The sequence below is a fragment of the Anoplopoma fimbria genome, chromosome 2 (assembly GCF_027596085.1).
Source record: "Anoplopoma fimbria isolate UVic2021 breed Golden Eagle Sablefish chromosome 2, Afim_UVic_2022, whole genome shotgun sequence".
NCBI lineage: Eukaryota > Metazoa > Chordata > Actinopteri > Perciformes > Anoplopomatidae > Anoplopoma > Anoplopoma fimbria.
This window is the reverse complement of record NC_072450.1, coordinates 24,781,866-24,806,226: the sequence shown is the minus strand read 5'-3', so window position 1 is coordinate 24,806,226 and position 24,361 is coordinate 24,781,866. Positions and strand designations below refer to the sequence as shown.

Genomic DNA, 24,361 nt, shown 5'->3' with positions numbered 1-24,361 from the left:
ATTCTTTCTAATATCCATCAGGGGGCGACTCCTCTGGTTAAAAAAAGGAGTCCTATTTTATAGAGGTCAATTAGAAAAAGACCCCACTAGTACTAGATTTGTTACCTCAATCGCTAGTTTCAAGTCTTCTTTCATACAGCATGATGTTCATTTAGTAAATGATGGTCACATTTAGAGTAAAATAGACCATAAAGCAGGTAATGCTTCAGGGCGGGGCTACCGTGTGATTGACAGGTCATTACTTCGCCGTTTTCCAGTCTGGGAGTGTTTTTGGCTTACAACTTAAACCCTTTCACAGAGTGTTTTCAGTTCAGGAAAGATAATTGTGACATTTTAGTTGACGAAAAAAGTTTTATCCAGCGTTCGGATGTACTTAACTCCACCCTCCCTCCCTCTGGTTGCAAAAAGCCAATATGGCAACAGTCAAAAACCAAGATGGCGTGAGCCAAAATGCCTGACCCAAGGCTTCAAACGGCAGTTGAAGCAGCATCTCAGACCGGGAAGAAAGGAAGTGAGGTGGTATTTTGCACTTCAGTGCGTCTGAAAAGATACATACTTCTGTTTATTCCCACAAAAGTATGCTTTAACATACTTTTTACATTTTACGAGTATCCAGCTTGGCACTAGCTGCTATTTCTATCCTGTCCACTCTGCTTCTTTCATCTACAGCAGATTAAACCATTTGTCCTGTCATATCTCTGACACCAGCCACTACCTCGCCTCCAACTTCTGTTTCACTCCCATCACATCTGTCACTCAAACCCTTGTCTCTCCTCCTGATACTGTCTCTCATCTGCATGTGTGCTGTTTGAAGTCTGCTTGTATCTCCCCATCTTCTTACTCTCCTCTGTCATACCTGTCACTCTAACCCTGGTCTCCTGCCTAGCCGCCGTCCCTCATCTGTCATGTCTGTTATGTAGCATCTATTCTCCACGATACCTTCTCCAAACAAACAATTCCTCCTTTCTGGTCATCTCCCCAGGCTCCTTTCCTTCCTCAAGGCCTTTCTACCTTCTATCCTCCCCTGTTATATCCGCCCCATCCGCTTCCATAACCCCACTCTCCCCTCAAGGCCCTACATCCTGTCCCGCCCCCATTATGTCCGTTACACCAAACAGCGCTCCCCTCCAGGTCTATCATCTGCCTTTGAACTGTCATACCTGTTACTTTTTCCCCCCTCTGCCTCTTTCTGCTGCGTGGTGCTCAGCCTCTCCGATGGATATGCAATTGTGAGTCAGAGCGTGCGCTGTGCTGAATATTAAATCCCGAGCCCAGACGGACGCTTCTTCTTCTCGACAGAATCTGTTTATCTCGGAGTCAACACCATCTCCAGTGCTGCGGGCCGCCTTTGCTCACCTCACCCCGTCCCTCGCAGCCATTTCATTGTGTTGACAACAGCTGCCTGACGATGGGAAAGTGGCAATTACATTTTGCAATGTGTTACTCCCACCCGTACAACCTGAAGCGTATCCCGTTGCAAATCACTGCTTTGCCCCAAAATAGCCTTCCTTTCACCTGTTTCTCTTCCGGTTTCATATCTGATAGTCAGTGTGGACATTTTTTTGTCGACGACATTTTGTTTGTTGAACGCTCTCACACATGTTGCAGTTACACGCAATAGATGGAGTCATGTCAATAAAGCCCTAAAGAGACACTCTGGAAAAAGAATTTAAAGGGAAATTACGGTATTTTTCCACCTGGATGTTATTCAAATATTATTGTCAGTTCAACTTTTGATCATAATGACAGCAACTGAGAGATTATCAAAATAAGATCATAAGCTTATACTTTTAGTACAAAATTAGCTAATTGTTGTACGATCCCTTCACCACAGCTCAGCAAGGAAATGCTTTCCGAGGGAATTTCGTACAAAAAGATCGTAACTTTTGAAGATACCAATTTTGGTTTGACTGATAGCGACTGTAGAAGCCATCAGCTTCGCCCGAAGTTTAGATTCTAGATTTTTAAACCCTATTGCTTACGAAGAAGTCACTTTAGTAAAGGATTTCTTCACAGCAAGAACAGTTACAATGACAAACAACGCTTTCAAAGTACATATGAGGATGTGATTACTGTTTTAGGAGAAACATGAAAAAAAGACCCCTGTCCTTTAAAGACATTTTATGGGGCAGTCAGTGGTTAAAGACACCCTTTCATAACCAGAAAGGTTTAATCACAGATTCAATAGGCACACGCTGTGTCACTTTAAGCCATATGGCATGCTGCTGAACCCCTACCTGCACGCTAAATCCCTCTGGATGACAGCACCTGCTGTAAAAGTAAATCTGTTATGCACCATTTTGTGACACCAACAGTTTCATTTACACTATTCAGGGCACCAACCCAGCAGCGATAAGCATGTGCAGGAACCTTCTCCTGTCTGAGGATTGTCCCTGTGGTGATTTTCAAGTTTTGCAGAGTTTGTCAGTTAAGAGTTGCACATTCTCAAAAAAAAGTGGCCAACGCAGAAGTGTAAAATACAGCTTTTAGATGCAGCCTTTCATTATCTCTCCCACCTGCCAGGCTTTCTGTTTGTGCCGCGGTCAGTGGAAATCTGAGGGAATGAAAGGATGCATTGAAAGGCTTCCTGCGTGTTGTTTTTCTTCATTGGTATTCTGCACACAGGAAGTGTTGGGTGCAGAGGTTCCTCCAACCTCCTGTGGCTTTTCTCCTCCAGGTCTCCTCCTTGCCTGTTAGGGCAGTGATTTAGAATGCCACTTTATCCTCAATTAACATTGCTCTTTCTTTTTTATAAACGTCGCACTTTTGCCTCTTTCAGTGTAATTTCTTCTAATTGGCCCAATTCTTGCTTCCTCCTGTTGTGTTCAGCTCAGCCTTTTAAAAACATTGAGGAAGTACACCGGAGTATCAGAGCACCACCCTCTGGCTGACGACGTGAATTGCAGTCGGTTTGAGACGGAAGAATGCGGCATTGAGGTCTTGATAGGCAGATTTCCTGCAGTGCCACTTCAGTGTGTGGGTGTACTGATGCTGTTTCATGATAGCACAGATTGAGAGGCATTTAAATTTAGAATTCATAGGCTGTCACAAAGAGAATAAGTACTCTGGTTTAACATTCAGCCACACACATCAGAAATTCACACACGTACACAGCCTCGACTCTCACACACATAATCGGTAACTTATGGTGAGTGTGTCACACAAATGCGCTCTGAGCAAGCAGAGACGAGGAATCAATGTCCATCCCCTCTCTCTTTGCGTCTTTGAGTCAGTGCATTTGACAGCAGGCGACACAGCGGTGAGAAGCTTTTATGCGAAGCACCAAAGAAACATTCTGGAAACGAATGGGCTGCAGCTCCGGTATCCTCCCTGCTGCCGTCTCTAAACGCATTTCATTTGACCTTTTCCTCTGCTTCGTTTGACGACTGGGGGGCCCTTTGATGAAAGAACTTTGTGAAGCATTTCTATTCATCTGTCTTGCTCTTTATATCTGAGTAATTGTGTTCCAGTAATACTAATGCCACATTTAGTGCACTAAAATGTAAGTAAAGAAACACTAACTTTTTGATAAGAGCTAGTGTTGGGGTTTAACTGAGTCAGCCCTACAAATGTAAATTAAACCTGTGGGGGATTTCTACTTTATTCCAGCGTGACTGACACCACAGAATTTCAGTCCACTAATTAAGTGTGAAACTTGACCTCAGCTACTCTGAGCCCATCGTCCTCATCCAAACCCTGTTGGAGTTGAGCGTTAATATCAAGCTCTCTCTTGGCCTCTGCTCATGTTAACACTTCTCAGCTCATGAAGTTGCTTTATACTTCAGAGCTGACTGGACTGAGTCTTGAAACATTACTTGATTAGACAACAGTACTTCTGCTGTAGCGCCGGTTGGCCTGGAGTTATAATGTGTGGACATAATATGCATCGACCAGGTAGAAACCACATACTCCAATTTTCAAAATAAAGGGCCTTTTACCTCATCAAAACTATAACAATCCTGGTGGTGAAGGTAAGATTAAAGCATTGTATTGAGTCGAACATGTGGTGCTCTACAAATGAAAAGAAAAAACAACAACAAAAATCTGAGATGTAAGATGTCTTTTAATTGAGTAATTTCACAAATGTTATCAAGGTCATACACTGGTGGCCAAACCACAGCGAGAAAATGACTCAGCTGGGAGAAATTTTAACCTGTCGAAGGGGTACTCCAGTGATTTATTGCAGCATAGCACTTCCATAAATTTGGGTGACTCACAAGAGACAGTTGAGAAAAGAGCTGTTGGGACTGGCCCATCCTCTGCATGGGAATCACAATGCTAATGCATCAGAGTTTAGAGTAACCACAGCAAACTCTGTCCTGCTCTGTATCTGGTTTGGGAAAGTTTACACTCCAGCCAAGCTTGTTATCTCAGAAAGCATTACGTCTGCTCAACACATTGGGCAGTCCTCATCTCCAGAAAGCATTTCCTCTTGTGGAAATAAAATATATTTTTGGAAAATACAAACAATTAAGCATAAATCGAACCCCTGTGCTGCTTCCCTAAGTATGAGTTTTTATAAGCATCCCTACAGTCCAACATTTTCTTTTATGATACTGTGCTATAAAAGTAGAGCTAACTAGCTTCTCCCTGCAATAAAGGAGCACTTCTTTAGTCCTCCGTGTTTTGAGTCAGCTGAAGCCTGAAATTGAAGACCCATTGTGTCAGAAATGTGAAAATTTGAGCAGTAAATCTACCTAGTTTTGGGGCCTAGTGAAGGGTCAATTAGCAACAGCTCATATTAAAGAGTAATTTGGCAAATTTTAGCAGTGCATATTCTAAGTGGCTCAGGTGGGATCAACCAGCATGGGGCCTTTTATTGATTCTAATTATGGCTCAGGTAGGTCTCTTCTTTGGGGCCTCAGCATCTCAGTACAACAGTGTTTTCAGCTCCGGGTGTGCTTGGGTCCACTAAGCACGCTGCTAATCACAGCACAGGGACCTTTCGCTATTGCCACGTTTAATAACTTTACACAGAGCTAAATATCAGTAGAAGGTTCTGCCATATGGTGGTACTTTCAGCTCATGAGTTGCAACAACAGAAGTATCTCAGCGGAACAGACGGAGGATGGACTTGCACTTTCATAACGATATGGACGAACAGCACAGCATGACATTTCCAGTGAAACGTGATATTTTTAATCTCACAGGGGATGTACAGGGGAAAAACCTTTCAGATTTCTCTGAAATCTGAAAGGGTACCAGTAAGAAGGTGTGCAATGTGTATGTTGTGTTTGCTGACAAGGTATTTACATGTGTGTCTTTCTGCAGGCGTACCGTTTCCTCGCCGTCAATAAAAAGCTGGGGTTGAGTGGGCGTCCGGACAGGCCAGTGGGCTGCATCGGGACCTGCAAGGTATATGGATTGCATAACGCTACACACAGGCACAAATATGTTCTCCAAAGGACGGGGGCGACCACTAACACACGTCCCACATGTTGATCTGCATACGTTTCCCAGAGCTCTGAAGAGTCCAACTGAACCTAGAGACAGAAAATATTTAATTCCAAGACTTTTTCTCTTCATCAGACTTACAGTATGCCTCAGTGAATGCTGAATAGATTCTTTAAATATGCTAAGCTGTCAGGCAGTCTGTGCGTGTGAGTCCGTGTGTGTGCATATTTGGTGCCTGTGGAAGTGAATTTGCACAATTTGTGTGTACGTGTGTGAGATGTTGTTTGCTGTTTCTTCCAGATGAAGGTCACCAAAATAAGTTGAGCCATAGCAGCTTCATCAAACAAAGGCATTACCAAACAAATTAATCATGGCTCCCAACGCATTGCTAAGACAGTATTGTAATGGAACATTTATAGGGAAGATGGCAGACTGCCAGAGGGTGTTATCATCATCAGTGTGTGTCTGTAAGGGATGTGTGTGTGTGTGTGTGTGTGTGTGTGTGTGTGTGTGTGTGTGTGTGTGTGTGTGTGTGTGTGTGTGTGTGTGTGTGTGTGTGTGTGTGTGTGTGTGTGTGTGTGTGTGCTTGAGCCCCTGTGACAATCTGTATGTGTTAGAGGGGGCTTTATGCCGATTGTGTATATATAGATATATATAGATATATATCTATATCTATATATATGTGTTATCAGGAGTTGATGTGTGGCTTCTGTGTGCCCCCTCTGTTTTAGGATTGATGGCTTGTTTTATACGATGCCCAGAATAATGTATACGTTGCTACTTGCGAGCCATCCGTCTTCTAATGCAATAGTGTGTGTGTGTGTGTTCGCCTCCCTCCAGATTTATCGGATCCTGGGCAAGACGGTGGTGTGCTACCCAATAGTGTTTGATCTAAGTGACTTTTACTTGTCCCAGGATGTCATGCTACTGATTGATGACATTAAGGTAAGTTAGGGTCACACTTTTGGAGCTTACCGCTGACACCACTCCGCAGCCAACCACTTGTTATGAACTTAAATAACTGAGATGTATTTAGCATGAGATGCACACTGACATTTGTGGAAAAAGACAGGGCATCAGCTGATTTGGTTTGGTTGGGTGTGCCCACAGAAAGGGCACAACATAGGGCCATCATAGCAGTACTGATAGAAATCTAAACTCTTAACCAGCAGCTTTCCAATTGAATTAGACCACTTTTTGTACCGTACCTCACAGTTTGTAACAGTTTGGTCTCCTGCTGCTCGTTTGAGCAGTAAAATGATCGTTTGATAGATCATGTATACCTTCATAACTTTCATTAAAAAGTGGCAGCGCTGAGTAATAAGTCATGGTACGTGGCTGGACAGAAATCAATATTCCCCTGAGTTCTGGCCCAATTCAAGCACTAGATTTATTGACTGATGATTTAGTTTGCTTATACCTTCATTTTTTGTCACTTATTGATATCATGCAGAAGTGAAGCAGCTTCCAGTCAGTTGATGACTGTTTAAATGTTCTTATAAAGAAGGTCTTGCAACCAACCTTCAGCTGCTAAGCGTCCTGATGACCAAGAGGTCTATTTTGCGTGCCATGTAATCCTGTAACTCCCCGCATAAGGACCTTTTGGTATGGGGGGAAAAACAAAAACAAAACATACAGAATTTAAATTGGATTTAAACACATTCAAACTTTAGTGACATAGTGGGCTTTGAGTGTTACCGCTGACTGAAATCAATCTAATAGTACTGCGGTATATTATATGAATGTTTAGTTTATATATTTTTTACATTAATGAATATTCACTAACAAAAACTGAACAACTTAATCTTTGATCAGTTTGACAGTTGAGCAGTTGATTCAGTTTCTTCTCTGAAACAGTGGAAGCTGGAATCTTTAAATCTGCACCATGCCCGTGCCGATCTGACATGGAGTGTGTTTTTCTCTGTGTGTGTGTTTGTTTGCGTTTGTGTGAGCAGAACGCCCTGCAGTTCATCAAACAGTGCTGGAAGATGCAGGGACGTCCACTCTTCCTGGTTCTCATCCGGGAGGATAACATCAAGTAATATACACACTCCATAATAGCTCTTATATCATTCTTTTTATGTCCTCCTGTCCTCTGATAGCTTTCTAAGCATTCCTCCTCCACCTATCGCCCCATACATCACACTCTATCTCCCTTTTTCTGTCTGATACTGGCTCCAGCTCGCAACAAAATGCCTTGACAGTCACAATGCAGTTTGGTTCATTCTTTGATCCAACATTTCTCTCTCCCTCCCACTCTTCCTCTCTTCCCTCCCACATGTACTACTATTTATCTTTATAGTGCCATGGTGCAACTGTATTTGCTTGCCGATTGGGTGATAATGTTTCTCATTTGTATCACTGTAGCCTGACTGGTGGGCTGATTACAGCAGTATTGACCATTATCCAAAAAGCCATATATGTTAAATGTGCTACAAGCTCTTAAACAGCCACACTGCAGTAGCTGGAATGATTCAGTTGGTTCTCAAAGAAGCAACTCAATAGTCATTAGTTGGCTATTGATTGGGATGATGACCTTTATACAAGGTAACAGCAGACCGAATAAAGCAGTGAAGGTCTGGCTGAAATGTGTGGATTTGTTGAGAAAAAAAATTCTGCTATGATGAGTTCATACTGATGATATGTTTAACACATGTGTTCTGTTTGTTATATAATGGTTAATACAGATGTTTAGACTCGGAATGAGACAGATTCACTTGTGATGATTTTGATACTGTGCCCTGTAGGAGAAGTCAAACTTAGTCATTCTAACCTCTGTCCCTCCAGGGGGAGCCGCTTCAACCCAGTCCTGGACATGCTGGCCTCGTTCAAGAAAGGCAACATCGGAGGGGTCAAAGTTCATGTCGACAGACTCCAGGTTTGTAATTGACTTGTTCATTATGCTATTGATTAATTAATTTGGTCATTATGCTATTGATTATTTAATTTGGTCATTCTCAATCACTCTTTGTTTTAGGAATGCACATTTCAACGAATTTCCTCCTTATGGATTATTGGACATGTTAACACAGTCAATAGTTAGTTAATCGTTCAATATATCACACAACAAGAAGCGCAAGTTTTCCATAATAATGGCATTTTTTAAAGAAAATTTGGTATTTGATCAATAAATAACCATTATTCAAATTTTGTATATAATAATGCCTTGTTCGGACTGGTAAGGAAAGCTAAAATTAAATGTTTTGATATAAAAATGCAAATAATTCTGCACAACCTCCGGGACATAAATAAGATGAGACTGAACATCAGGGGCAGTTTGAACTGATTTTTCTTTTATCAGAAAAATCTATTACCAATAAACATGACATTGGTTACACTTATCTCTAAACAGACTTCAGTTTGACGGATTTTATTTACCTCAGCTGCGTGATAGGGTTTAGTAAAGCACTTTTTTTTGGCTTAAGTAGTTGCCAGGGAGCAGAAAACACCTGCTTAGGAGGGACAGATGTACCAAGCAGGCATAAATATTGAGGCATAACTTTACCAGCTCAGTAAATCCTTTAACACTTCCTACCCACCAATGAACTGGATTTTGATCAATTAAATTATTAACAGCATTTTTCAAATAAAAGAATATAGATATATATTTATAGATAGGTTATATATTTGGCCATCCAAATTGCACCCATGCAGTGCTCTCTTCTCATGTGTCCTTTAATGTCTTTCTTTGTTCTATCATTAACAAAGCGAGTCAGTCGTACCTCTCACTGCTCACATTTTATTGGGAAGATAAATGGTGTTAGGTTATGACATTGTCACAATTCCAATCAAAACTGATTTACCACTGAATCAGTGTCACCATTTTTGTTAAGAGACTTTTGATTGTTTGCATGTTATGAATGTGTTTCATAAAGGTGGCTGTCACAGGGGAAAACATGCCACCTGCTCTCTCCTGTTGGCTCATTTACAACCGATATCACTGCCGTCTCTGAAATAAACAATAGCTTCATATTACAGATGCAGGGCTTTTTCTTCTGGAAACCATAGAGAATTGTCACCTCACTCAACTCTATGGAGCATTTAAGTATCTTTTAACTCACTGTTTTTGTTTTACCACCCCAACGTTACCGTTTGGTTCTCACCGTCTCATCCAGCTCATTTCCATCATCAGCTGTGTTCAGCGAGAAGCATTAAAATGCAGTTGTGCTCCACTTGCTCAGGACCAAAGGCAAACAGACAAATGTAGAGGCTAGCTGGTGAACATAGTGGTGCATTTAGCAGCTAAAGAGAGAGATTTCCCTCAGGAGTTGGTGGAGACCAAAAACAGAGCTAAAAGGAGAGGGAATATTAGACTTATATTCATCATGTGGACACAAACAAAACTCTAAATGAATGCAAATATGTCTATGTAAAAAAAAATATATAATGATAAAAAGCAATTCCTAATATCCACTTTAAAAGTGATAATATGTCAGAGTTGTGTGTACAGCTGGTTTACACTGCCCCCAAGTGCTGAAAAATCAGTTAATACAGGTTTAAACAAAGTAATACGTGCATATATGTATTGTGAGTGATCATATATCATATTAAAAAAGTCCATTTGATTTAACCCTTTGGAATGTTCCAACAGCATTCATGAATTCACAATTAGCCGTAAACATTTTACTGCTGCTTGTTCTTATTTTTCATGGTAGATTGTATTGGTTTAGGTTGCAGTATGTTGAACAAAATCAAGCAAAAAAATAAGGCCATGGTAGCTCTTGAATTATATTAAAATTGTTAACTTATGACAAGTTTTCCAACTCTATCTTCTCTCCCACTGAGTCTGTGGTGTTCAGCAGAGACTTCCTCACACAATCCACTTTTTGTTTTGCTCCAAAGTTCTTCCTTCCCTTTACCTTTTTGCTATTCACTTCACAGCTAACTCCAACAGCTTTGAAACACTTCTCCTCTTCATCACCTCATTGTTATGTGGAGCAGTATTGCTCCTCTTCTTTGCCTCTTACTTTTGTTTTGGAGTTGACTTCTGTTGGAATGGCTAATATCACATTTAGACCACAGGAGCAGGTCGCATTGAACTGCGCTCTTTGCTCCCACACTGCTTTGCTTTCAAACTTTCACCGTGTTAGACTCTAACTTGTTACCGCTCACATACACATTTGTAAATTTTAAAAGATCGAACTGAGTTCACACCTTACCATTCCATGTGTTCTTTGTTATGAACTGAATTGCTCAAACAATTGTTTTGTGTACTGAGTCGACAAACCTCCTCTCTGGGATTTAAACAGCCGTGCTTTCTAGCCTCCTGTGTTTTTTTTTAGCCTGAATTTCCTTTTTGACTATGATTTCCTATATTTCTGTGCAATCGCTTGTATATAAATAGAATAATCACAATGCAAATCATTTATGTGTTTTTTTCTCATTGACCTATTAGACTCTGATATCTGGTGCAGTGGTGGAGCAGCTGGACTTCCTGCGTGTCAATGAGGCAGAGTAAGAGTTCCCTCTAGTATTTTTGCTTAATTAGTCAGAAGTCACTGGGGGATATTTCAAAAAGCTCATTAAGGATCTCAATTACAAATAATATTCAAATTTGATATGCATACAATCTGAGGATTATTGAAATAGAGTGTAACCTGTAGACTTTATTTAAAATGTTTTTAGGATCAATTAATCAGTGTATAATTAACAAAATGCCAAAGGAATGATCGGCAGTATTTTGTTTGTTGATTTAATTGTGAAATGTTTCAAATGAGATAAAAGCAGTGGAACAACTGCATGTGGATTTACCGTCTACATACAAATAGTGTGTGTATGTGTGTGTGTGTGTGTGTGTGTTGTGCATAGGATTCCAGAGTTTAAGAGCTTTGAGGAGCTGGAGCTGCCTAAGCACTCCAAGGTGAAGAGACAGATGAGCACACCCAACGTCTCAGAGCTGGAGCAGCAGCCAGAGATCAATGTGGAGGAGTGGCTGCAGAAGCCCACCCATGAAATCATCCACAAGTTCCACGTGAGTTGATCTGCTGTTCTCAGTTGAACTTAAGTGTTAATCAGTGGCAATCATTAAGATTTCAGTCCTGGTTTATTTAAAGTAGTGTGCATAGTTCAATGTCTGTGTGTGCATGAGGGAGAAAATCTGTAATACATCCTCAGGTTAACAGTGGGAGTTAGCTGTGGTTAGGACTGCAGTATAGGACATTCTAAACTTTGGAGGAAAAAACTTAAAGTTAAACCTTCATATGACTTCAAAAATCTTTTTATTAACCAACACAACCCCAGGTTTGTTTTCAGTAGGGGTAAGCAACTCTTAAATTCACTTCCAACTAGTCCTCCTGCCTCTTCCTCAGAGAGATCTGAAAGGGTTGCCTCATTATTTGTGTGGAGGATAACCTCTGTGCCCTCATTCTTCCCCCCTGTCGACTCATTGACATAACCCACTCTTACCAAAGCTCACTTGCCCACCTGTCTCCCGTTTCATTATAGCATCTTATAAATATGTTAAAACATTTTCCCTCAAGGCCAGGCTCTCTGTACCATCCGTCCAAGTCTGCTCACAATTAACAGCTCATCAATCTGGCTCTGGACTTGAATATTTCATCAGTGTTTGAAAAATCCAAACCTCAGCCCCAGCCTTCTGCAATTGTGATTTTTTTGGATCTATGAATAACTCATGATAAAAGACAGACTGAAAGTCTGAAAACCCAAATCCACATCTTTTAATAATTTCTTGAAGCTAGTTAGTGGCCATATTGAAGCTACCAAACCTAAAAAACACTTAGTATTTCAAGCAAACAATAAATAATTTACCCCAATCATCTTCTGACATGCTTAAAAGTGCTTTGTCTTCCATATTTAAGGCATATTAAGGCTGCTATCAAATTTAAATGAGGCAATACATTAAAAACTTTATACATTAAAAAAAACATGATTACCACAATTACAAAATTGCAGAAAACAATTTGGTCTTACAATAAAATTTTCAATATGGCTTTTAGTGCTTACTGTGAGCAGATAATATTGCAGCTGTGTGCAATAAAGGTATCTGAGTTTGTTTAAGTCTATTGTGTTTATATGCATAACCAGGCTTATCTGCCCTCTCATCTGTGTGTGTGTGTGTGTGTGTGTGTGTGTGTGTGTGTGTGTGTGTGTGTGTGTGTGTGTGTGTGTGTGTGTGTGTGTGTGTGTGTGTGTGTGTGTGTGTGTGTGCGTGCGTGCGTGTGTGTGTCATTGTGAAGGATTGCGACTGCTTGGCCAGTCAGGCTCAGCTGGCAGTCATCCTTCTGAGAAGAGAAGGACCAGACTTCCTCGCCAAAGATGGTAAGCACACACACACACACACACACACACACACACACACACACACACACACACACACACACACACACACACACATTGGGTGTTTGGAGAGCATCTTAAAGAACTAGTCACACAATGTCCTGAAACAGAACAGCAGACCTTTAGAGTTTCCTCATTAAAGGCAAAAGGAAATCCTGTCAGAAGTGTGTCCATCTTATTCTTGTAAAACCCCTTTTTGGTGTCTTCATCAGTCCTGTAATCAGGTACAGGTCCTAAGGTTGCTGTTGAATGGGTGTTAACGTCAGTTCTAAGATACAAAAAATGGAGGATACATTTGGATTCGACTGTATATGTCTTAATGTTGTTTTTTAACACTAACATATTTGTGATTCCAGAGAACCTGAATGATGAACTGGAGAGAATCTACAGAAGAGCTGGCAGCAGAAAGCTTTGGTCTGATATTCCCACTCACATACACAAATACTTAGAGTGAATACACTGGTTGCAACCTTCCAGTCTGTTATTTCATGAGTTGGGCTTAAATTGCCGTTAGTCCAGTCATTAAGGAGTCCAAACATAAAAGGGTTACCAGAAGCGTCCAGATCTAGAGATGCATTCAGTACCACTGATGCCTTCTAAGGAGGTGACTTCCAGTACATTTACTTCATTGTTATGTTTAATAATTTAGTGTTAATCAAAAGGGGGTTAGGGATTTATGTTGGAATCTTGCTTTCCCTTATATATTTTTTTGGGTCCCCTTAACCATATGTCTCCACACCTGTTTGTCGTCGTTACAAAATCTTGCCTTATGTTAACACTGTAATCTGGCCGAACTGTAGGATGGTAGTGCGCCATGCTGCTGCCATTGTCAAGAAGTTCGCCAGCTCTATAGCTCCTCACATCACCACAATACTGGTGCATGGGAAACAGGTAATGTTCAGGCAAAGATGGACTGAAGACTCTGCATGTTTTCTCCCAGTCAGCTGACTAGCTAGCTGTCTAACTTCAGAGCTGTGTGAGGGTCGGCCAATCCTACTCTGTGATTCCTGATAACCAACCAACTAACTAACTAATAGCCCCTTTTAAAAGACAGGAACAGTTTCCAAAATTCAAGATGTGGATTTTTTACTGAAATATTTCAAAAAGTCTATAATTTCTACTCTTTCATTATGTTAATTAGTAAATTGAAATAGAGATGTAAATTGCTTAAAGAGTGTAGCTTACCTTTCCTGGAAGAGCTGAATTAAACAATGAAAATAATTATAAATGTGTAAAAAGTAACAGCCTGATATCTTAGCATCTTGCTAACGTTCTGGCTAAACCACCAAGTTTAGCTTTATAAGGTGTCTAACATTCACACAGTTGTGAGTTTGGTCAAGCTAGCAGGCCCATTGACTCAGATGTGTTCAGGGGCTTGTCGTCTGTGTTCGCTTCCATTCCATTAACCACCACAGAGGCCGGACCCTCGCCTCTGCTTCTGCAGCGTCACCCACAGCAAAGAGGCTAGCTGTAATCACCAAATGAAATAGAATTTGGCAATTCTTTATGGCACTGTGAATGCCTTTACACTCACTGTTTCATCAAGGGCATCCATGCAAGATGAAGGAGCTTGATTGTTGCTTTGGGAGCAGACACCATTCGCACATTCATCATAACAAAGTAATATTAGATCAAGTGTATCTCCCTGGAGGCAAATGTAATCAAATTTGACTGTCCTTCACATTGTCAGCTCTACGAACAAAGCACACAGTGATGCGTGGCCTGGAGTAGGTATTCCATTTACATTTGGATTACCCCAGCTTGAATATTCAGGTTCCTCAATGCCAGGTTATGTGTGCATTCTTGGATTAAAAGATTCAGTCATAAAAATAGTGTACTCCTTTTTTTGGAGCGTAGCAAACAATGTTGAATGAAACATTTGACTGGCAAGCCGCTGCCCAAGGTTCCAGTCTAACTATAGATATAGTATTTTTTACTTTGATCACAAAGCTGCAAAGAACGTATTTTGTTTGTGGTATACTGCTGGCCTCACTCACCTGGAATTGACCAAACACTTTTGATGGTTGACACAACTACTCATGTGCGCTCCTCTTCAGTGGTCAGGGATTTCTGCCTCCGCGGCTTGATTTGAACTTGTGCCAAGGTTCCATTACATTACATCACATCATTTAGCCGAGGCTTTTATCCGAAGCGACTTACAATAAGTGCAGTCAACCTGATCGACACGACAACTTTCATTATATGCTGTTTTATGAATGACTACGAATTTTAGCATAGAGAAATTTGATTATGCCATACAGCAAAAAAGAAAAGCCTGGAGGCTGGTTTCCAACTTGCTGGGAAATACCATCAATACTGAATTTAATTTACTTTCTCATTTACCTAACATGGGCCAGGAAGTGAAGCTTGAAATAGGTTCCCCAACAAAGCATCTAAGGATCGACCCCACATCATGCCTTCTAAAGATTAAGGCTTTGTTGTGTTGTTTTTATTCATCATGCTCAAGATGTGCCTACGTAGCTCCACAGGTTCAGGCTCTGTATAACCACACACACACACACACACACACACACACACACACACACACACACACACACACAAACACACACACACACACACACACACAAAAAAGGTTGTATATAATAACATATAATAAGAGGAGTTTGTGCTGATTGTATTCATGACTGCCTTAATGAAATTATTTAATTTGTTCATTGCCTCTGTGAGGATGGCTTCAACTCCATGTGTGTTTCTATAGCAACCCTGGCTGTGGGCTACCATGTGAAGATTATGAATGTTCATGTGTGTTGCTTTTTCCCCACATAGGATTCCTGTAGACAAGGGGAGGCAGTTTGAAGGCTGTAGTGACTCTTGTAAATAAGGAACTGAGAAATTAGTGAACATTAAAATATTTTAAAGGAAAGCCAACCTTTTATTTGGGCATTCAATAACTAAATCACATCCATAAATTAGAATTGGGACTAACACATTTATTATTTCATATGGGAGCAGTCCTTATATATATGTATATATGTTTTTATTTTTATTTAGTTCTGATGTTCTGATATTAATTGGATTAGGATTTCAAATTTGGGAGCATTGAACTGCTATAATAAGAAAAGGAAGCAAATTTCAACCTTGGGACAAGTGAAATATCTATGTATTTACAATAATGTCCGATGAAATGTTTGAGTTGTGGTTCTTTATTTGGCCACTGTACTATATATGCTCCACATATTCAATACTTTACAAGGCAATTAATCACAGTTGATTACAAGTTGAAAGTCATATATAGAATATATATAGAATATATTCTCTATTGAAGCTGCAGTTCAATTGAGGAATTGGATCCTTATCCTTGTAAAAATGTAGAAAAAGATGTAGTCTTCTAAAGCACTACCTGTTAGTTGTCTGTCATGATGTCAAGAATGTGCTTGTGTCTTTTCGCCCACTAGGTCTGTTGTCCGTCTCGCTGCCAGTCTCTTAACTAAGCTAGTGGACAGCCTTGCCCCCAGTATTACTAGTGTTTTAGTGCATGGCAAGCAGGTAAGTGGACACACAGACCACAGGGCCTGAGTAGTTTACCATAACTATCCCTTCTGTACAAATTATTTGGGGTTATGTTGGGGAAAAAATGGCATGTCGGGGCATTGATTTTAATGTTCACTGATTCAAGGAAATTAAATTGGTAATATATGATTATAAGCTTCTCATGCTGTCATCCTGTGGGAGTTACTTTGGCCAGCTGCATGCTCACATTCCTCATCACAGCTCACCTCCTTTGTGTGTGCATCAAAGCTGTAGTTGTAGCGAGGCTGCCGGTGTGACCAGCGTAGAATCCTAATATGCACCGTGTCCACGTGTCTGGACGCCCTCCGTGTGCCGATTGATGTACTGTGACCCGTGAATTTGTCTGGTGCCATTCCCTCGCGCGTTTCCTGTCTAGTGTTACTCAGAGATTAGTCTCCTCTTGAGAGTGTCAGTTATCTTGCCTCGTTTTTACCCTTCTGAACAGTTTTCGGCGTTTCATTATGCTGAAGTAGCTCAAGGTGTGAATCTGCATATAGATTGCTTACCGGAGGGATCGCTCCTCTCGACATGATTGGAAAAGCTGATTTAAAATTTGAGACGGCTGTGTTTCTCTGCTTACAATAACAGATCAGTTGGAAAAAATAAGAGGCGCCACCCCATTTAGGTCTATTCTGACTCGTTTTCGTCAATAGTCAAATTCAACAATGTATTTCCCCTCGGCCATTTCCAGACTTAATTTCCAGCTCCAGGCTGTACTTTTCTCCGTAACAATCAGTTTAGATGTAAAGATGAATTCTACAGCTTCAAAGTGCTGGGTTTCATGAGCTGAAGGCAAGGATAAAAGTGGTCCCTCCCATCTGGAAGATTGGTTAGGTGTAATTTTCATGAGATGCCTTGCAGATGAAACAAAATACAAAAGAGTAATCTTGAGATTTGTAATTTTTCATGTGGCTCTGGGAGAGGAGGCCAATTTTAGAGATATGGTACAAAGATACTTGTAGGAATTGTACCTTGGAGGAAGAACTGCGTGTGCACATGCTGTTCTACGCATGAACACACTTTCAAACACGTGCAGATGCATATGGCACACATGCTCATAAAAGCTTAGATATATTTCACACAACAGTTCGTCTGCAGTTCAGAGAACTTTCTAACTATGTGGTTTTGTTGTATGCTCTTTTCCTCGGTTGTGTGTGCGTGTGTGTGTGTGTTATTGCCTGTGATTGCTAGGTGACCCTCGGCCTATTCGGGCAAGAGGAAGAGGTGATCTCCAACCCGCTGTCGCCAGGTGTGATCCAGGGCATCATCTACAGCAAGTGCTCCCCTCAAGGTGGGGAGCGGGAGGCCGTGCTTCAGCAGGAGCTGGTCATTCACATCGGATGGATTATCTCCAACAACCCAGAGCTGTTCAGCGGCATGCTCAAGATCAGAGTCGGGTACGACAAATTCAGGTTCAGGATGGTGGAACAGTGCACATTTAGTCAGGCAGTATGTACTCTTTGCTGTAATTCTTCCACGCTGTGTTTCAGACCAGTCAGTACGTAAGCCCAGCAAAACATCAGGAACGCCTTGCTTTCAAATATCTGTGTCCATACAGGTTTCCTTTTTTGTTTTTATACTTCAAATAGCCACACTGAAGTTCTCTTAGAAGTGGACTCACAAATGGATAAAAGCCCCTGAGTTTGAACAAATTTCTCATGACATGTTTCATCAGAAATATATTGTCTGGAAAATCAAAACTCAGTGTTGGAAGTGTGGTGACGTAAAACATTCTGTTCCATCAGCCTTGTCAGACAAACAAGCTGTTTTTATCTTTAGCTTTTTCTTTGACTTTTAAAAGAAAAGGTATTACATTTATTAAGAAACTTGACACGTTGAAGCATTACTGAAGAAAAGACACTATTTTGAATGTGTTCATCCTTGTTCAGACTAAGTGACCACCCCCCTGTGAGCTGTATAGGGTTCAATTCTGTGCTGGTGAACAGCATATGTACTGTATGTGTGTGTGTACTGTGGATTTCCAGATGGATTGTCCAGGCCATGAAACATGAGCTGAAGATCAGGGCGGGAGACATGCCACCCCAGGACATCTACCAGCTCTCCCCCAGCGACATCAAGCAGCTCCTGCTGGACGTCCTGCAGCCTCAACACACCGGCAGGTACTCTACAAAGTCCCACGCTAAATTACACAGCCCATACTTTCTCATCCCTCTCTACTCACACATCTGCCTTTGAAGACGCAATGTCGTTATCTTATTGCATTCACTTGTTTAATCTTTTTAGGTTTAATTATTTTATCCTCTGTCTTGTTTACATCTTTATCTTGCTATCTGCTGCTACCGAAACCCAATTTTCACGTGGGAATTATTACATTTTTATCTTATCAAATCTAATCTATTACACATAGACAATTTCCTCTAGAACAACAGCTTTCAACATTATATTTCCCCAGTCTCTATGACCCGGTTCAACAGTTTCACTCTTGCTTTGGCCTCAGGTCTTGGCTGAACAGGCGTCAGATCGATGGCTCCCTGAACAGGACCCCTCTGGGCTTTTATGATCGTGTGTGGCAGATCCTTGAAAGGACCCCCAACGGTTTTATGGTGGCTGGGACTCACCTCCCACAGGTACCTGTACCAGAATATACACTGTGATCGATGCCGTGTAATCTATTGCAATGTGTTCTTTAACAAGCACAAGTATGCCTTAAAGAATCCGATCTGTATGTTTTGCTATCTTTTAAAGAACACCTGACAAATTCTGTGTCTCAATCCAGTGTTGCTCACATATATTGGTTGGTTTAAGTTCTGGTGACAGTGTTCGCCAGAATACTTTTTCTATAAATATGGACCAGATATAACACCTGAACTTTTTTTTACTATTAAAGGAGCTCAGACTAGTTTTGAGATGTCTCTCCCAGCAGTGACCTGGTTGACGCGCTGGTTGTAAGCCTAAATTACCGTACGTTACCTCTAATGTGTACGTGCGTTAAGTACAACATTTAAAAAAAATTGTAGAATAAGAGTCCTTTTATTAAGCTTCGCCGTCCATCAACGTAAAACCAGTCCATTTGCTTCCACTGACAATCAACACATCGTTTGCAGAATGAGCACAAAACTGATGCTGCCACAACGTCAAAACCCTTTACCCTTCTGATGTCAAAACACCTGACAACTACAGTGATTTCAGTACCAATATACCTGAGCCCTCGATGTTAGTACAGCACCACCCGATGTATACACACAGAATAACATTATGTACTGTATAGTTCCAACAACATATTTGGCTCCTACACCTACTATTACAAGTCAAAATGTTTGCAGTGAATGCCTTTTGCTAGGCTGCTCATTGGTACTTGTATTTGTCCATAAAAAAAACCAATGTATAGACTTTTACAAAAAGAATCCCACTCATTCATCACTTTTGACCCACTAGAAGTGTGTGGCATTGTCTGTGCCTGCAGACAGAGCCTGCACTTTGTCTGTATTTTCTTATTTTGCTGTGTTTGGGACGTTTTTGGGCATCAACCTCTTTAAAAACCTACTAACCAGGTGCCAGATTTTTTAAGTATGCATCCAAATCTACAAAAATAGTGGACACAGCGCCAAAATAACGCAAATATATCGAGGGGAAACAGCCGGTGGGATAAGCTTGGGTTGGCTTTCACCTGCTGGCAAGCACCCTAACCCTAACCAAGGTCAGGGGGCGTGTGCTTCTGTTGTCATTGTGCCAGGGAAGAGGGGCCAACTTTAATATTTTGTTTATAAACCGCAACCATAGACTGTATATAAGAAAAAGACAAAGTCACACTGACAGTGAGTTTGTTTTTTATCTGGAGCATCCGATCAAAAGGTTTACATTTTTTTTGATTTACCAAATATTTGAGGGCCATATCCATATATTCAACTTTTGTTTTCAAAACTTATATTTACTTTTTCTACATCTCTCATAATCCGCTTGGCTAACGGAACAAACAAGGACTTGTTTTAACACCTACTGTAGATACTCGAGTTATTAGTGCACACAAGATCACACAACCCTCTGCCTCTTCCGTGCTCACAGTGATGGAGTCAGGTGATTCAGTGTGACACTTTAATCAGGACAAAATAATTAAAGAGATTAATCATAGCAGCCCTGTGATGATGTTATACTGCTCATAAGCTCACACAGGATGTACACTGATCATCAATTACAGCATCCAGCAGCTGACACATCTGTTCACACTCACATTAACCATTTTTTTTTTACTTTGCAGCAACCGACACTATCTGACATGACCATGTATGAGATGAACTTCTCCCTGCTAGTGGAGGACACGCTGAAGAACATCGTCCTGCCTGAGTACAGACAAATCATAGTAGAGGTAACCACTAAACACCAACACCAACAAAGTGCACAGAACAAACAGAATCAAGTTGCTTGGAGCTTACTCCCACTCAAGATGACATTGACTTTGCTCCCTTTATTCTGGGATAAATCGCATATCTCAGTTTAAGCACTGCAGTTTGTCTACAAACAAGCAGCGAAGACATTAAGTGACTCAACCTAAAGCAATTTTTTACTGGCCATCCATTTTGTTTGAGATTAATTTAAAAAGTCTGTGTTTACAATTGAGGTTTACACCTTTAAAAAAAGAAAAGAGAATACACTGTTCTCAAGTCTTTGACTTGTCCTGTCTCCACTGTGTGAGTAGTTGCTGATGGTGGTGTCCATAGTGCTGGAGAGAAACCCGGAGCTGGAGTTCGGCGACAAGGTGGATCTGGACGGCCTGGTGAAGGAAGCTTTTAACGATTTCCAGAAGGATCGTGGTAGCTCCGAGGGCAAAGAGAAACAGGTAGAGTGGCTTCTGTCTAGGCTGTAACTGATATACGATCTTCTCATTTGAAATTTACCTGATTGTCAGCAACAAAATGATCTCTCTAATTCGATGTGCAACCTAACTTTGAGCTTCTGTTCTGATAATTTAACGAAAGCAGTAGCTTAATTAAATGGTGTTCAAAAGCCAAATAGAAACATACTGCCAATGTTTTATTATTTATTAAATTTGTGAGATACAATTTTCTTTTTTTTTACTTATAGCATATCATTTAAGAAATAACTTTTATGAGTACGTTTTTAATTTCTTGAAAGCAATTTTTTATCTATTCCCCTTCCAGAATGACATGGAGGCCTTTTACAACACACCACCTGTGGGTAAGAGAGGCACCTCCAGCTACCTGACCAAGGCAGTCATGATCCTGTTACTGCAAGGGGATTTCAAGCCCTGCAAGGACGACCCCTGCTCCGTTAGCTAGATTTGCAATGCTTTGACCCCTAAGCCCGGCCTGCTTCAGTGTAGTCATCAAACGCTCCGGCAAGGGCTTCTGAGTGTCCATCACATGTATTCAGTAGATAACCTCTCACCTCTCCAATCCTCCCTTTGACAGGACTCTGCCTGCTCCGGCAAGCTACATTTTTCATGGACTTTGGTCTCAACAGCAATACAAGCTGTAAGCAGAAGCCTCAGATGGCATAGATTAGCATATCTGCAGTTTACTCCAGTGATACATCCACCGGTCCTGTATACGATGAAAACGAATGTTGATAATTGGGGGAAATACTAACAATATCACCAGGGCCTTGTTTCTTTTATCTCCACGTGTTTTTGTTCTGTATCCCAACTGTACTGTGAAAAAATGTATCAGAGTTACACTGAATTTGTTCTAGTTATTTATTACCATTGGTGGCTAGTTGTGTCAAATGCCACTTAACTAGCTAGTGTTGCCACATACTGTAAGTGACTAGCTGTTCTCTTATTCTTTACCTGGAGGCCGTAGGTTAGTTTGTTGGCACTTTGTTCCAAGGCCTACTTTACTAAACATCCACCAAGTGTGAGCACCTAGACCCCTGCTTAACCTTTACACTTCTTGTTGTTACCAGAACAATTACAGAAAAGTCACCATAGGCGGCTAGCTATGTATGTCAACGTTGCACATAGCCACCTATCTACTGTTATCATGCCCTTTCTCCAATGATAAGTATTTCCCCTAAAACCATCAAAATAAAAACAAACTGAAAGAATTATCCTATCGTAGCTTAGCATAAAACTCAATGGGGGAACAGCTAGCCTGAATATGTAAAAAGGTATGCTAATCTAAGCTAACAGGCTGCTGGCTGCAGCTCCATATTTAGCCCACAGGACGTGAGATTGGTATCAATCTCCTCATCTTATTCTCTATAATGAAAGGAATCAGCGTTTTTCAGAGAATGAAGAAATATTTCCTACATTTTTGTTTTTGATTAGAAATTAAATTTAAATGTTTTGTATTCTGGTTATTAGGTATTTAATGCCATAATTAACAATGAGCTCAGATGTAAGCTATACCTCACCAGCAATAACCTATAGCTGTTACGTAACAATTATTCGGTACAAGGTCTTGTTTTATATCGATAGGTGTGGTTCTCAAATTAATGCATTTGGCTCCCATGGGTCTTAAAAATGTGTGATCTATCACCAGATATAAAAAGTGGATATGTCTTCCATTATTTCATACATGGTCTATCAGTATAAATATATAAATCTTCATCTGGTTACCCTCATCTACACAATGTGTGGGTCTTTAGCATTATAAGGTTTGAGAACGATATTTTGATTTTATAGTGAATTACTCAGTATATTCAGCTGAAGTTAGTCTGTTTGTTCTCCTATGTTGAGTTTCTCTTAGTGGAACTCTATGCATGCACAGTCTGCCGCATGAACATGAGTACTGTTTGCCATAATCATCGTGATGGTTTCTTTGAATATTATAGGCAACAAAAGAGGGTTTCTGAGAAGCCTGTTTTGCACAGTATGGCTCTGCATGACAATGGATACTGCTCATCTGTAGTCCTGTCACCGAGGACCCTTTGGTAAATGCCTGTTGAATGTGGTCAACAGTAAACACTGCTGTCATCCTTAGGTGGAAATTATATAAGATTCACTTTGACTAATTTTAAAGTGTGCCTCTCTGAATATCATCACCACCCAACCTTGTCACCGTGTGTGGGTGTGTGTGTGTGTGGGTTTTTTTAATTCAATGCTGTAGTTTCAAAGAATAAAGTAATCCTGGAAACTAGAGACATTTCCCTGTGTGTCACTTTACAATCACTGTTGTATAAACAGTATATGTGAATGTGTAAGAAAAGTGTGTTTTGCATTATGCAGCCGCCTCTCCCATTTCCTTCTACAGTGTAATTATGAAATACAGACATAAACTTGTTTCACGTGAAGCTAAAATTTCTTCTTCCTTTACTGAAACTGCAGCGTAAATGGAGCGTGACTGCTACAGCCCTGAGTGGTGTGTTTGGCATCGAATCAGATCCCACCAGTTACACCCCCTTATGTTGCCCGAACCCCCCTTATCAATCAGCATCTCACCACTGAGGTTGTGTGCTGTCTGCAACACTGACTAACTGACTGACAGGGAGAGGTGGAGAAGTGGGCTAGAGCCAGATGAGAACATAAATGAGCTCTGCCTCACACTCAATATATTAAAATCAACTTGAATGCATCATGCCTGTCTTGTTGAAATAAATCTCTACTTATCCAACAGAAATGAGTTTCTGTCAACATTAAAGCCACCACGAAGAACTGTCATTTTGTGTTGATTTTGCCGGTCACTGTTGACAAAAGGGGCAGTGTTTCCAAACCAGCGGGCCTAGCAATACGGCATGAAACCTCCAGCAGAAGCTGGAGTCTAAGCTAAGGCAGTTTCTGGTGAACCTGCGTCCTGTAAATTGTTTTGTCTGATTTTTGCAAGTAATTTGAACCGATGAATTGCTATACAGAAATAACCAAAATACCTGCTGATGGTCTCCTTTTCTTATGCAGGTCATATTGAGGACCCTTTGGAACCCTCTGATCCCCAACCAGTTTCTGGGCGTGTTTTACTCCTGTCACATTTTTCTCTCTGTGGCCTTGATTTTCACTGCAATTAGTCCAGCACCTCTATGGAACAGCACAACCATGGCTGAAAGTAGAGATAAAACTAAAATGTCTTTGGTGCACAATTACAATGCCATAAATCATAAAAAACACAAGTTTAATTTCTTTGATAATTTATTATACAAAAATTGGCAAACAATGTCCCAAGTTGCCACAAGTGTTATCAATGTTAAGTAAACAAATAGAGGCTCCACATGCTATATATACTGAGCTAAT

At 40.7% G+C, this 24,361-nt stretch overlaps 1 protein-coding gene across 3 annotated transcripts in view; it reads left to right on the top strand.

The window, feature by feature from the left end:
* Window positions 1-23,620, top strand: part of phkb (phosphorylase kinase, beta) — a 91,317-nt gene extending 67,697 nt beyond the window's left edge. For 2 of the 3 annotated variants that reach the window (XM_054609957.1, XM_054609949.1), the window contains 15 exons: window positions 5,272-5,355; window positions 6,235-6,339; window positions 7,350-7,432; window positions 8,182-8,272; window positions 10,790-10,848; window positions 11,203-11,365; window positions 12,591-12,672; window positions 13,047-13,104; window positions 16,107-16,197; window positions 17,413-17,618; window positions 18,207-18,341; window positions 18,680-18,809; window positions 20,438-20,545; window positions 20,876-21,016; window positions 21,339-23,620. In XM_054609957.1, coding sequence (XP_054465932.1) covers window positions 5,272-5,355; window positions 6,235-6,339; window positions 7,350-7,432; window positions 8,182-8,272; window positions 10,790-10,848; window positions 11,203-11,365; window positions 12,591-12,672; window positions 13,047-13,104; window positions 16,107-16,197; window positions 17,413-17,618; window positions 18,207-18,341; window positions 18,680-18,809; window positions 20,438-20,545; window positions 20,876-21,016; window positions 21,339-21,476 — 1,674 coding nt within the window. In that variant the 3' untranslated portion in view covers window positions 21,477-23,620. Of the gene's footprint in view, window positions 1-5,271; window positions 5,356-6,234; window positions 6,340-7,349; window positions 7,433-8,181; window positions 8,273-10,789; window positions 10,849-11,202; window positions 11,366-12,590; window positions 12,673-13,046; window positions 13,105-13,490; window positions 13,582-16,106; window positions 16,198-17,412; window positions 17,619-18,206; window positions 18,342-18,679; window positions 18,810-20,437; window positions 20,546-20,875; window positions 21,017-21,338 lie in introns of all 3 variants that reach the window. The other variant, XM_054609964.1, reaches the window with a different exon arrangement.
* The last annotated feature ends 741 nt before the right edge of the window (window positions 23,621-24,361 follow it).